This window comes from Athene noctua, chromosome 7, assembly GCF_965140245.1.
Source record: "Athene noctua chromosome 7, bAthNoc1.hap1.1, whole genome shotgun sequence".
NCBI lineage: Eukaryota > Metazoa > Chordata > Aves > Strigiformes > Strigidae > Athene > Athene noctua.
Genome location: NC_134043.1, coordinates 22,094,233 through 22,108,468, shown reverse-complemented (window position 1 = coordinate 22,108,468; position 14,236 = coordinate 22,094,233). Strand labels below are relative to the sequence as shown.

The window sequence follows — 14,236 nt, the reverse complement described above, 5'->3', positions numbered from 1 at the left end:
TACTCTTAGAATTATACTTTTATCAGACAGAAGAGAATGGGCCCAGCACAGCGTACTGAGTGCCTGTGATCAACATGAGGGCAGACCAGATGATTGAAAAATTCTGCGTCATCTTAAATTCTCTGAATACATTTAGATTCACTGCCAATTTTTCTGCTAGGGTCCTGCCCCAAAGCCAATCAACAGAAGATTCTGTGCTACAGCCACTTCTGTTAAACATGTGATCTACTCTATTTTTAAAATGCAGCAACATACCAGGGTCTTTGCACTTAAAATCTGATATAAATGCAACACTTCTTGCAATACTTAGTTCTCTTTGTTTATCCTCAAAATAACCCACTGGAGTAATTTCTACAGAAGGAGTCTAGAAAATACATATGTAGCTTTATAAAATTTGTAAGCATAACAGTGAGTAAGAAATAGATGATCAGGATTAGTTACAAATTTAAGGATAATAAATTGCTTTATCAGCTGAGCTGTTCCAAAGGTGGATACTAGTAATACAAAAACAAAACAGTAATGAAGGATGAAGATCTACTGTAAGATATCTGTAATGTGCTGTAAAAAACTGCTTATTTTACTGTAGAAACGAAAAGAACAGGGTTGCAAGTGAAAAAGTAAGTTCAGATCTGGAGGAAGAAGCATCCTCTGTGTATGTCACACATATGCATCTCTAACCTGGTCACTGTCTTACTGCGAGTGTCTAACCCTACTCTCGTACAATCTAAATTTTCTCTTGTGCAATTGTTTGAACTAGAAGGCAAAGGACTTATGCTCTCAAGTCTGCTTCCTGAATGGTGACAGAGCAGCTGCTTACCCTACTGATATGTGTAAAAAAGGTTGTAACATAATGGTACCCTTATACTACAGATAGAAGTGGGTTTGAATGGCGTTAGGCAAAACATAGGCAAGAAGTAAAAACAGCCTTTAAAGATAGCCTTAATTTAAATATATAAACACAAACAATGGATAAAAATACCAAGCAGAAATTACAATTAAAAAAAAAAAACCAACCCACAAACACCAGTATTGCACAGAATAAATCTTTTGCATAGTAAATTTAAAGAAACTTACATGCAAGGGGTTCCACTTCCCAGCCTTCCAGCACAGCACAAGGGAAAGGATAAACAAGCAGAGTAAGAAAGAGTATGAAGCACTCTTTGAAGTCACTGGTGTAATTCAGACAGGGCAGCTGAGGCTAATAATCGCTAAAAGCAGAGGAGACTGAAGTGTGGCTTCCAGGCAAAATACAGTTCATGAATGCACTGTCTTTCATACAGAGCAAGTGGCAGATTCTGGGCTCCATTCAGTGCAAGGCTGAGCTCTCCAGTACATTCATAGAAAGCCATTTTCTGCAGAACAATCCCATTCACTTTGGGAGTGGTCACATGTCTAAAACATCTACTTATGCGCTCTACTCTTGAAGGGCAAAATGCCCTATACCTTACATGATCTGTGTTAGTTCTGTCACTTAAAATTTGAGTGCCGTATCTGCATGGCAAGTGCAATGGGGCTAGCATTTCTGTGAATTGTACCTTCCTGTCAAATCTAACAATGGCAGCAAGACACTAAATTTTATCCCAACTGGTCTTGCTGTGGGAATCCTAGGAAGAAAGTACATAGACCTTTGCAGAACCTCATTAATAACAAAACCCAAAAGAGGCTGTGATTTGTAACTTTGCCACTAGCAAAGGCAGCAAAATTTCAATTTGTATTATTATTGCAATCACTACCAGCTGGGAAATGAACACTTTGCTAACAACTACTATAAAGAAGAAAACCAGAACTGGCAGCCTCAAGAAAGCAGTTTGCCTGTTGTTTTTTTAAATCCCAATTCCCTAATGCAGTTTGGTTCAGCATACCAGATTATAAAAAAGAAGTGTGGAAGCACATATAATTACAACCACTATAAAGAGTATATTAATTTATGTGACATTTGTTAGGAGGAGTGAAAAAAAGTCTCCATGAAAGGAAAGAAGAGTTTACATAAAACATGTGTCTTCAGTAATGTGTTATGGAATAGAAAGAAAAAGTAACCAAAAAGTCAGTGACCCTGTATTGACACTGAAAAAGTTAAAATCCTAAACAGAAGCATGTTGTCTTACCTTGCCCTTTGAAATAGCTTTGTAGGCTGCCTTTATGATTAGGTAAGACCAAAAACAGTGCAGAATTTGAAGAATCACAAGCAGCATGTTGAAGACCCACAAGGCAGGAAAATTGCCCAGAGCTTCATACAGTTCAAACAATGTTGTGTTTAATATCCTAGAAGAGAAAGGGACAGAAAAATAGTAACACTTCCCTTAAACCAACAATCTAAAAGAAGCCCTTTTTAAATCAAGAAGACAAGTACTTGATTAGATGGGATCCACCCAAATAGTCAGTTCTCAGAGTAATAGTGACTTGGACTGAATCACACAGGTGTCTCCAGAGAGAAACAACATCAAAATGTTGCTCTCAGTGTTTAACTTCACTTTGCAAACAACACATATAGAAAATAAAGATCCTCAGTATGCATTTCTTCTCTTCTTTTATAAAGCTGGTAGGTGTTGATTGTCTCAGATAACTCCTTCCCTGATTAGTAACAAAGATTACTTTACTCAATTTTCTTAAATAAAGCTTTTCCATGTCAACTGCCTCTGGCAGGGGTTTGGTGCCCCTGTATTAGCATAGGGTAGGAGCATGTATTAGGACTGTTATACTACAGTGCAACCCAGTATGTTCTTCAAACCACGCTTTCATGCTGTGACAGTGAGCTGCAGTCTCTCCCATATTACACGAGACAGACCTGTACCGAGAGCCAGGCAACATTCCCTAGGTACACCCACCTGAAGCCCTCTCTCTCAAAGCCAATGGGTTTGTTTCAGTGTACACAGGTATGGATGTCTTTGCTCTCTTGGTGTGAGCAACACGAGTGATGTACTATGTGGAACTGTAAAGAGTCTGAGACCGTTCACTTAAAGTGAGACTTCAGCAGAATGTAAAACAACGGCTCGTGTGTGGCAGGATTCAGCCTCTTACTGGATTTTCTAAGAATGGGGGTGGGCTTTGGCTGAGTGTCCCGACATAAACTCTTATTTAGTGGAAACCTCAGGACCAGTAGGAATCCAAAGTCAAAATAGAACAGTCAAGATGTTTAACCCTGGGTCTCAAACATCCTGGGTGCCGGCACTAACCGCTAAGGGACTGGGTAGCTCCAGTGGTCACTTTTTGCACAAAATCCAATTCGCACACCACTTATGTACAACCAAGAGTAAGGTTTAGCAGTTACATAAGGGACACGTGAACCACAGGGATAGTTAGGGGTGGCAAGGGCTGGGAGACCTTATTGCAGCCTTTCAATACTTAAAAGGGGCTTGTAAGAAAGATGGGAACAAACTTTTTAACAGGGCCTGTTGTGATAGGACAAGGGCTAATCGTTTTAAACTAGAAGAGGGTAGATTTAGACTAGATGTTAAGGGAGAAAAGTTTTTACAATGAGGGAGGTGAAACACTGGAACAGGTTGCCCAGAGAGGTGGTAGATGCTGCATTTCTGGAAACATTCAAGGTCAAGATGGATGGGGTCTGAGCAACCCAATATAGTTGAAGATGTCCCCGCTCATTGCAGAGGGGGTTGGACTAGATGACTTTTAAAGGTCCTTTCCAACCCAAACCATTCTATAATTCTACAATTCTATGAAATTTGGGCACTTCTAGACATTTGAATCAAATTTTTGAGAATCAACATTACAGATGCAGGCAGTAACAATGATGCTACAATATGAATTCTGAAGTGAATACAGTACTAATTATTCTGCCCAAATACTCTGCCATACCAGACTATTTTCAGCAAACACCCTGAGAGCAGAGAGTGGACAACAGACAGTAGAAACAACGGCATTTCTGGAAACAAATAATGATCTATGAATGCTTGTTAATTAGGGGGAGAAAAAAAGCAATATAAGGATTTGTCAACCTCCACTCATTTTCCCTGCTGGTGTAAAAGAATCATTATAGAGTGCATTTGCCTTATGTTATTTTTCTATTTTTAAATTAACTATCACCCGCTAGCCACTAGATGGCACATTTAATCAAGCAAAGGACTGCACAGCTCTTGGACTGTACCAGCTTTGTCTGAAGGCAGGAGACAACCGAGGTCCTGTAAGAGCTTCAGAACAGCACAAGTTCTCATTTGGAAAGTTAAAGAGATAGTGGGCTCAGCTCAGCAATCACATCTGCCACAATCCTTTCCAGCAACATAAAAATCAGCTCAAACAGTATTAATAAAAAGGATATATAGTCAGCAAACCCAGAATACAACATTTAGTGTTAATGATTGATGTGTTTAAACAGCATTGGTCAAAAATCAACTAGTGATTTCTAATACACCGGTCTTAATTCTGCAGGGCACTTCATAATAAATTTTCTACCTTTTTATTTTTGCCTTCTTACACTAAAGAGCACATTTGCTTCATAATTTATTCAGAAGTGGATGTTTTATAACTTTATTATACAGCTGTGGTTTTGCACTGTCTTCTGTTTATGGAGCGAACATCAGAAAAAGAAACTGTTTTCCAGTTTACAAAAACCCTGTCATATTATTGCTTCTGTCAGCTAAAACTCTTCAGTCTCAGCTTTAGCAGCCCTACATGGCACGGCAATACTCCATTTTATAATTCAAGGAGATGCTCTCATGCATATCGAAACACAGATATAGTCAGCACTGGTTTACTTCACCAGTAGTTATTTCCATTCTAACCACTACATCAAATTCAAATTTGAAATCAACAACTCCTATATGTAAAGCTACCATTGTTTACATCCAACTGCCTTTTTTTTATGTCTGTACTTTTATACGCTCCAGAATTGTAAATGCAGTTTCTACAGGTTTCTGTTTATATTTTCATTCACTGCACCAAATTCACCTCTGGGGATTTCCACAGGAGAGATCAAATCAAAAAAGCAGCATTAGAGATGCAGATGTTCCATTCTTGCAGAAGTCCAAAATATCAGGAAGACAGCAAGGCCAAAAAGAATGCTTCTGGTTCCAAAAGCAGTTTCACCATGCAAATGAGTCATCCACTGTGTATTAGATATAGGAAATAAGCCTTCATTGAAAAAGCAGACCTCTTTCTAACCTGCTGTGTCTGGCAAACTGAGGACAGGACTGGAACAGTCCATTAAAGCTGCATAAAGGATCTCACTAATTGCTCAGCAATGCTAAGAGGGGTCAGTGACCTGACGTGCAGGCTAGGTGTGCAGACGAAGCTATGGCTATGCCTAAGCATGTGGGGCTGAGCAGAAGCTGAATGAAAAATACAGAAAACTACAGAAAAAATGGAGGAAAGCAAATAAACTTTCTCAGAATTTATCAATTATTTCAAAAGTCTAAAATCGGGGAGGAGGGAATCATAAAAGAGTTAGTGGGCAGAATACAAATTCTACTTGCAGACACTGAGGAAGGGAGAGTGAAGGCAACTCTCCACCATTTCTACTGCTGAAAGGATTAAACAGAAGGATTTTAACCAACTACACAAGGAACAGGGACTGGAAAAAGCAGCATGAGAATGGGTTACATGAAGAAGAAAGTGCCTATAGGATACATATGCAAATATATCTTAGGTTCAAATACTCAAAAAGGCATTCCAGCACTTAAATCTGCAAACATGCTTGCTGGAATTTTTCAAAGCTTTCTGGTGGTTAAATCCCAACTTTTCATAGTGAATGGTGGAAACTTTGATTCTTGGCTATCTGACTTGAAACAGCTGGACTTGATCTCACAAGGAGAAACTACTTTAAGCTGCAAGTGCTCTACCTCTCTGAAAACTTTGGACAGCATTTCTCAGGTCACTGCAATTTGAAACAAAATGTTAGCTTCTGTTTTTGAAAACAGGTTCCAGACTGTAGCAATTTTTCTGAGGCCCTGAAAGATTTTGATAGCCGGACAAAACAATGCAATCTCATGGAAGGGATTCTTCTCTCAAATGCATTCCAAGTAGGGTTGTGCACCAGCCAGTATGAAGCTCTCTGTTTAGCATCTTGAATTAAATAATGTGACTGATAAAGGCAAATGAAAACAAATTCACCACTTAAGATCCAATCCACTCTTAGAGAAATCTGTGGTAGACTTTCAGGAATGCTGCCACAATATCTGAGCCACTGGTAGAGGTAATTCTGTACTTACTGTACTACTGCACTGATTGAACACTCAAAATAAAAATAATACATTTTCAACAACTACTAAACAATCAGTTGCATCACATCAACACTAATACAGGTTTTTTCCTCTATTGTCCAGCTCTCTATCTAGCCAATGAAGCAGTACTTGGGAGGCTGTCAGCAACAGGCACATACACTGACCCAGGTAAGATTACACTCCCTCCCCTCAATTTAGTAGGCACAAGTCCAGGCTCTTGGATAACAGTTATTAAGTCTTGGCAAGTTGATCACTTGTCTTCCACCAGGGATGGAAGGAGAAAAGGGAGAAGAGAGATAAAGAAAGAGCGGGATGGGTGGAAGAGTAAAATGTCTATTTACATTTGTCTGAGAACTGGCAAAAATGTGCTGTGTTTGCTTCTGAAAGGATCCCGAGAGCAATGAAAGGAGGTGAGAAAGAAGGTCATGTGTAAAGAGTAGATATTCTTCCAGACAGGCAGGAAATTAATGATAAACTCTGCAGAATGAAGCACAGCAGGGTGATGGGCACTATTATCACATCCAACTGGAGCAGAAACTGTGCAGCTGAAATGAGTGCTACTTCAAGTTGCCTTAACTTTTGCAGCATTGTCCAGTGACCGACATACTGTGTGTACAACATGATGAATGAAAGGCATGCTGATACTACAGTGCAATAGCCAGAAGTTTCAAAGTATAGCCAAGGACAGCAAAACATGGTACCAGCTTGTCTAAATAATTCAGAATAAATGTCTTTATCTCCTTTACAAAGTGTGTATTAGACAACAGTATTCTACATTGCACCATAGCCAGCTGCACTGGGACATCCTTCAATACTGCATTCATTACAGAGCTAATAGATAATTACACCTAGGTGGGCATTAATGAAATTCAGATCTTATTTAGTGCAAGTAATCTGACAATACTACTGCCAGCAATGGCTCAAAGTTTCTGCTTTTTTGATTCTATTAACTTATTATATGATCAAAAAATTTTTCAAATTTCTTTACATAGTTTACTTTTTATTTAAGATAGGCACAAGGTGTTGGTACACCTTGTCTGCCACATAAAGATGCTGGGAGAATTAATTCATTAGCTTGTTTATAAAACACCATGGACTACTTGCTTAAATGATGCCATAAAACTGACAGATAAAAAAATCATCACTGAGATTCATAGATAAATGAAGATGCAGTGGAGTGTGAAAGTACATGTATGTGTATATGCTGATCAGCCACAGGATGATAAATCGGCTACATTTCATCAGTAGTCAAGATTTATCTCTGGGATTTAGACCTTGACTGAAATCTAATACAACTTCATATCCCAGGTTGTCCAATTTATCATGACAAAGCTAAGCTAACTTTACACAAGTGACCTGACACACATATGTTTCTGCATGAGAGACTTCAGATGAGTTACCCAACTTTTTACCTGAGAAGGGTATGAAATGATATGCAAAATAGTCATTAAATTGAAGAAACTTTTGTCTACACCACTTGCATGTCCTGGAGCCCTCAAGCTCCAGCACAGCTAAATATTTAATTATAGCCAATCCAGTACATAAAGGGCTGTGCTGCCAACTTGTTCCTCTTTGAGTTTCAGCTCGGCCAGCTGCTGTGTCTGTATCACTGTTCTGCTCTGAACAGATGTTCTTGGTTCTCGCTGAGTGGAAAAACAAGCTGGTTTCCCTTTTCAGATCCTGCTGTCTCTTAGGTTTTCAGTCCCCCAGAGTAGGATTTATGCTACTAATCAGTGCATGGCAAATATGAGGGGAGCAGCAGAGGCCCACTGTGAACTGAGAAGAGTCATCTGAACCAGTCACTCACACAGCATCAATGAAACAGGGAAGAAAGGATGAGGTGAGAGAGAGATGATCTTTCAACAGCATCTCAGACTCAGATTTTTTGATTGGTGATGTCCTTTACCCTCTTCTTTTAGACAGTAAGTTGATGAAAGATCTCTGCAAAATGCAGCAATAGAAGGTATATATACTCTTAAATCAGTATTCAGAACAATATTAAATCCACACACTTCAATTTTATCAGGGAGCTGAGCATCACGTGGAATTCTGCTCACCCATACTAGCCCAACATCACAGGATTTCCTGACATGGTGCTAATACAAGCTAAACTGCTGCAGAGATGGGTGGCTCCTGTCCTAATACTAATCATGAACAATACCTCTTTGCAAAAATCACAGCACTGCCACTGAGACTGTGTTATTTTAAGCCCTGCATAGATCAACAGGATTTCCAATTACTTAACTAAAATGATGGAAGAGACAGGAAATTATTCATGTTTGATGTACTGTAGAAGAGACCATTCTGATCAAGCTGTCACTGTCCAGGGTTCAGCCGTGCTTTCCTCTTCACTCAACTCCTCCTCATCAATAGTTACTGCCCATTAACTGATTTTGCAGCCACTGATATGAATAATAGTATTTCCACTCTTGTGGATAGAAAAAACCAAGAATACAAAGTCAGAGACACCTTCACAATCCAAGCTCAAATCCCAGGAGAGTCTTTCAATAGACATTAGGATATGGAGAGAATTCAAATCTCCTAGCAGAATGTAATTATACTCAGCAAAATGTTGTATCAGTAATGTGTTCTGGCAAAATGCTTTCGTAAAGGCTTCTGATCATAATACACTGGCACAGAGAAACTACGTTATGCTAAGAATGACACTTCCAAATCCAAAACTCTCCAGGCGCACACAGAACTTTTATATGAGCAACAAAATACATATCAAGATCCATTTTCCTGAAGTTCATGTTATTCTCCAAATAGCAAAGGCATTTCTTGTAAACTATAGGAGGCCAGTTTCCAATCTTTGCAAAAGAAGCTATCAAGGAACAAAAAAGCCTTCCCCATGCCTCCTGTTGACAAAAAGAAGTGCAGTACCTCTGCTCAAGGAATATTCATACCGTCTTGTGTTTAACTATGTCACAGTAGACATTTTAGGGGAAAAAGACCACCCAAACTTTCTGTAAACACAGGAACTAAACAGAACAAGTTCAAAAGCCCACAAAACATCACAGAACAGCTGCAGCCAGTTCTCTTCCAGGTATCCAATGTCTTTCAGGGGCTTACATACCATCAATAGTAGGAGTACCACACTTTGGTCTAGTCCTGAGAACATAGTCCTAAAGTAATGGAATAATTTTAAAACCCATAAAAATCACACAGCCTGTGTGTGGTGGAAGTGTGGTGGCACAGTCTCTGCCAAGGACTCATCTTTCAAAGAAATGATTCAAGTATTAATGGCCCAGTTGTGGAAGAAATGCCAGATGATGTGGATGGGGAGAGAAAAAGCCCACCACTAAAAACCCAATCAACCGTACCTTTGCCCCCACAAGCATCATGAGAATTTCCTCCACACCAAATTCTGGTAAATCAGCCTTAAACAGTTTTCAGTTTAATCTAATTTTCTTAATAATAATCTCTACTTTAATAGCTATTATGGGTTAGATTCTGCCGTCATGCAACAGTGATGAAAACAACAGAACATGCTCACTTACATGGGTGCTGGGTTCATCTCCAAAGTGTTTAGCTATGACCTCCTCCTAGCTGAGCATTAACGAGACCTGAGCTGCATCACAGCTGTTGATAATGGCATTCAAGAGCCACATACTATTTCAATCTGGTTAGTTAACTATCATACTCCCATGCTTTTGTACAGGTATGATTTTTACATTCCACATATATCAGCAGTTTGCAGTGAACCAATAGCATTGTTTTGGTTTTATATCAGCTCTGTAGCACTACAAAATATGCTTCACTAACAGCAAACACTGGTGCTACAGATACAACCTCTAAGAGAAAAGGAGTTGAGAAGAGGCAGAATGTTTGCACATGCTCCCAACTACCCACAGCCACCTAGACTGTCAGCACTTGTATGGGCTGTCTGTGGTAGTACCGTATCAGCACAGCTCTCCCCTTCACAGAATGGGCAATACTTAAAGATGTACTTTCAGGCAAAGTTTCTGCATGTCCCTCTCTTCTAGAAAAAAAAAAGTCAAACTGCAAATTCCCATGGTCAGCCTTCTATTTTTCTCCCCTCCTGAAGTGATGCAACTTCAGAGGAGACTTGGAGAACTTCAGCTGACTACAGAGCACCTTACATGAGAAGCTGACTACCATGGTGGAAGCAACCCTCAGCTCAGCCTCTTCAGGTCATCCATACTCTCCAGTCACCATGCCTTGCTGAGCATATTTAAAAGTGGCTAACATGTCTGGCCTCAAGAAAAACACCAATGCTGCTTCCCTTCCGCTGAGACATTCACACTCATCAGAATAATTCTGAGCAAAGTGCCACAGCACAGGTTTCTGTCCTGTTTTCAATCAGAGTGTAAGTTTTAGAAAGGACATATTTAATAATAAAAGGCCAAAAGTTAGAACACTGACTGAACAGCCTATCCTTGACCACAGAAAGCATTATTGCTGCCACAGGGTACAGTCTGTAGAAACTAAAAGTAAGGATATGAATCAGCTTTGGAAGTCCAATGAAATCCTTTTTCATATAATTTTTTCCTGTTGTGATCACATGAAAATCTTAAAAACGAAAATACTGAGCAAATGCCACTTCTTGTTATTTACACTGCAAACCCACAATGGTGAATGACACCTGTAACCTTTCCATTTCTTATAGCTTCCCTGAAAATAGCTTGATCAGTATTAACCTGGCACTGCAAAGACTTCAGCTTTTCTTCATGTAGCACTCGGAGGCCTGAGTTCATAAGCACTGTAAACAATTTGAGGAAATAAAATAACCAGGCATTAGAAAAGACAACATCAGGTAACGTTTCATCAAAAGCAGATGGGATGATATTATATATGCTCTGCTAAAGAGCTAAGACAAGAGTTCTGAGTAAATTTATGGAGAATTAGTTAATAAAACCTTCTTAATCCAAAAATGGAAGTCAATGAGTCCTTCAAATATACTGTAGTTAGCTTGCCCAAAACTTTTTATTAAATGTTCACAATAAACTGATGGGTTATAAGTTGCCTGCTAAAACTACAAACAGCCTGAAATACAAGCACATTAGGTAATTTTTGTTATTTCTACAGCATCCACTCAGTGACAGCATAAATGACATCAGCAATCAAGTATCAAAATCATAATTTATTCCTTCAGTATCTGCTACCCACAAACAACTTATACTGTACTCTGGTTTAGACAATATTCTGAGCAAAATGAGCTTGAAACCGTGTCAGAAGAAATTTATTTTCTTTAAAAAAAGTAAGTGATTTTACTCTAGAACAATCAGAGGCATTAATCCAGCTCTGTACTTAATACTAGCCAGGCTAGAAATGTTTTCATTAACTTCAGGATCCAGTGAGAGTTAACTAAAATCATCACAGAACACTGTTCATTCAGAGTCCAGACAAAGTCTTGGCAGTTGGGATTTATCTGGCTACCTAAATTCTTACCATGCCAAATAACTGACCAAGATTCCTGCTTTAACTAGTGCCTACGTATTGCTTTAATGTAGTAGGATGCTTTTTAAGGGTAGGTTTGAGCTTTGTTTTACCAGTATGTTCAGAGGAATGAAGCAGGGTGACTGCTGGGGTCCACATGCTGCCTTCCCACAATACACATGCTCCAAGAGCCAAACAGGAGAAAATGTACCAGGAAGGAAGACCAGATGACAACTCAACTTCCTTGCATGCTAAGAGCTGCACAAAACTAGTCAATATCAGCTAGAAAAAGAACAAAGCTAGGAAAAGAGGTTCAGCAAATTTTTGGAGCAGCTGCTACTCATGCGGGCTCTGCGCTACCCTATTCATGACTCAAGCTGCAATTTTGCCCAGAGAGGAGCTGATTCCAGAATAAAAGAAATGAGAGAGAACAGTGTAAACTGGCAATAGGATCACTATTTGGAGACCCAGTGTATGCATTAACAGCATAGCTACATCCCACGCTATTGTTCAACCAGTGATGAAACTCGGGAAGAACTACTCAGCCAGTCATGCAGAGATGAGAGAAAGACTGGTAATAAGTACCAGGGTTCATTACAGCACACCATAGTGAACAGAAGTTAATTTTAACTCAATGAGGATCATGCCATGCTTGCCTGGTTCATGCAGATACTCATTGCCATGAAAAGGCAATTAGAAATCAGCCATGAGACAGCCTGTATGTACTCTCAGGAGCTTTAAAAGGGAAAGAATAACAAGGAATGAAGTTGTTCTTCTGAGGACTGGCAGACCCATGCTTATATAGGATATGTTGGCATAAAAACCCCATTTAGTAACATATATTGCAGCTGATGAGGAGACACGCACCTGAAACAGCTTTGAGTTTTAACAATAAGAATTATTTTTGCCATTTTTTTTTTTTTTTGACAGAACCTTTCCACACAGACTCATAAATGGAAGATTCAGTTAAGACATATGTACTGACATTAAAGAAGACCTTTCCAACTAACCAAAGTGGTTGACTGTCCTCACAGTTTTTTAACGTGGTACAGTGGTCCGGGCACTGGCAGTGTCTGAAGAGAACAAGGACAGGAAGGCACTACAGGAGAATTTGGGGGACAGCACACGCAGAACATGACCTGTGTTCTTTACAGTCAGCTTAAATCAGGCTTTCATTTACATTTGTACAGTTAAGCCACTGTTTTACAATTGTCAGTGCATATATGTAATATGTGCATGCTGAGACCTCACAGGTTGAATGAATGCTAAGCTGTTTCCTTGCTACCTCACCTTTTGATAGCAGTACTTGTCAGCAACACTTCCCTGAAACCCACTGTGTTCTACCTCTCATACAATGTAATTGATTATAAAATTAATCAAAAGTAATGAAAAACAACTGCATACTAGTACTAGACATAGCAACCTGAAAAAAACAGATTTTACCCAGCTTGGTGTCTTCACCTGGTAAACATCACCCTAGCTTTCCTAGGAGCCTTCTCCTTTCAAACACAAAAATTACACCTTTAACTGCAGTTACCTTAAGCTATCTTTTAAGATGATAAACAGGTTTAAGTAACCTTGTATCTCCCTCCACGCTGACTACTCTTCTTCCACTGAAGCTCCTGGAAATACCCTGATTCAATGGTCACTTCATGCAACTAGTTTCATATACCAAACTCTTCACAGCATTAGGAGATCTATGCCCTGTCAAAAAAAGGTGTGTATTCCAGAAGAATAAGCAAAGTGAGTGAGTAGACTTGGGTGTCCTGTACAGCCCAGACTTGGGGAGTACCCCAGTTCTCACAACATGAACTCTGCAGCTGGCAATGCGAAAAGGCTGGAAAATGTAGTGCAACACCTTCACTCACATCTCCTGGAATAGAAAAATGCCTGTTTGTCCTCTGCACACCTCAAAAAATGATTAATAAATATTATGACCACTCAGAGTTTCCTTTCCAGATATTGAAAGAAAAACAAAACAAAAAAGCAAAAAGCAAACCATTCCTTTATCAGAGAGAAGACCATGTCCATTAACTACAGCAAAAACAAGCACTTGAGGCCTGGGGAAGAGGAATTTCAAGGCTTACTGAAATAAAGAAAGGCTTGATGTAACTGCTTTGCACAGTCTGATTAGACTAGCCAAGGGCTCACATAATTTGTATCAGTTCTTTGGTCTGAGATTGCTTTCATTCTCCCTACACTCCTGTATCACCTGAGAAAGCATCATGTTCCCCCTGACTCATGGAGAGTTGTGTTTTATGTTGTAATTTGCTAGAACAGTGATTATGCGCAAGTGGGAGAATTTCACAAGCAAAATGTCTTGTCAGTGAAAATAGCAGCTTTACTCCTACATTCACTTAGCAGCAGGAGGCTGAAAGTGTCCTGGGGTTTTTGAATTATTGCTGAAATGAACTCCAGATGCCTGCAGAAAGACTGCTAAATATATACCTAATTGCCAGATTCTTTTGCCTTAGCCCTGCTGCTAAACAACCTTCAAACAACAGCTGAATTCTTTATTAGCACCTTTATGCAAAATTAAATGGCACTTGTGCAAAGCTGGAGCACAACAGCATGCCAGTGCTTCATAAGCGACATCTCTGGAAGCCTGTCTTGGGTATTCACCTTCATGTGTGGGAGAAGTTTTCTTATAAATTACAGTCTTC

At 39.4% G+C, this 14,236-nt stretch overlaps 1 protein-coding gene across 4 annotated transcripts in view; it reads right to left on the bottom strand.

The window, feature by feature from the left end:
- Positions 1-14,236, bottom strand: part of CERS6 (ceramide synthase 6) — a 128,884-nt gene that overhangs the window by 7,134 nt on the left and 107,514 nt on the right. For 2 of the 4 annotated variants that reach the window (XM_074910679.1, XM_074910680.1), the window contains exons 10-11: positions 2,106-2,262; positions 1,075-1,098 (exon numbers count right to left, since the gene is read on the bottom strand). In XM_074910679.1, the coding sequence (XP_074766780.1) occupies positions 1,075-1,098; positions 2,106-2,262 (181 nt within the window). Of the gene's footprint in view, positions 1-1,070; positions 1,099-2,105; positions 2,263-14,236 lie in introns of all 4 variants that reach the window. The other 2 variants (XM_074910681.1, XM_074910682.1) reach the window with 2 other exon arrangements.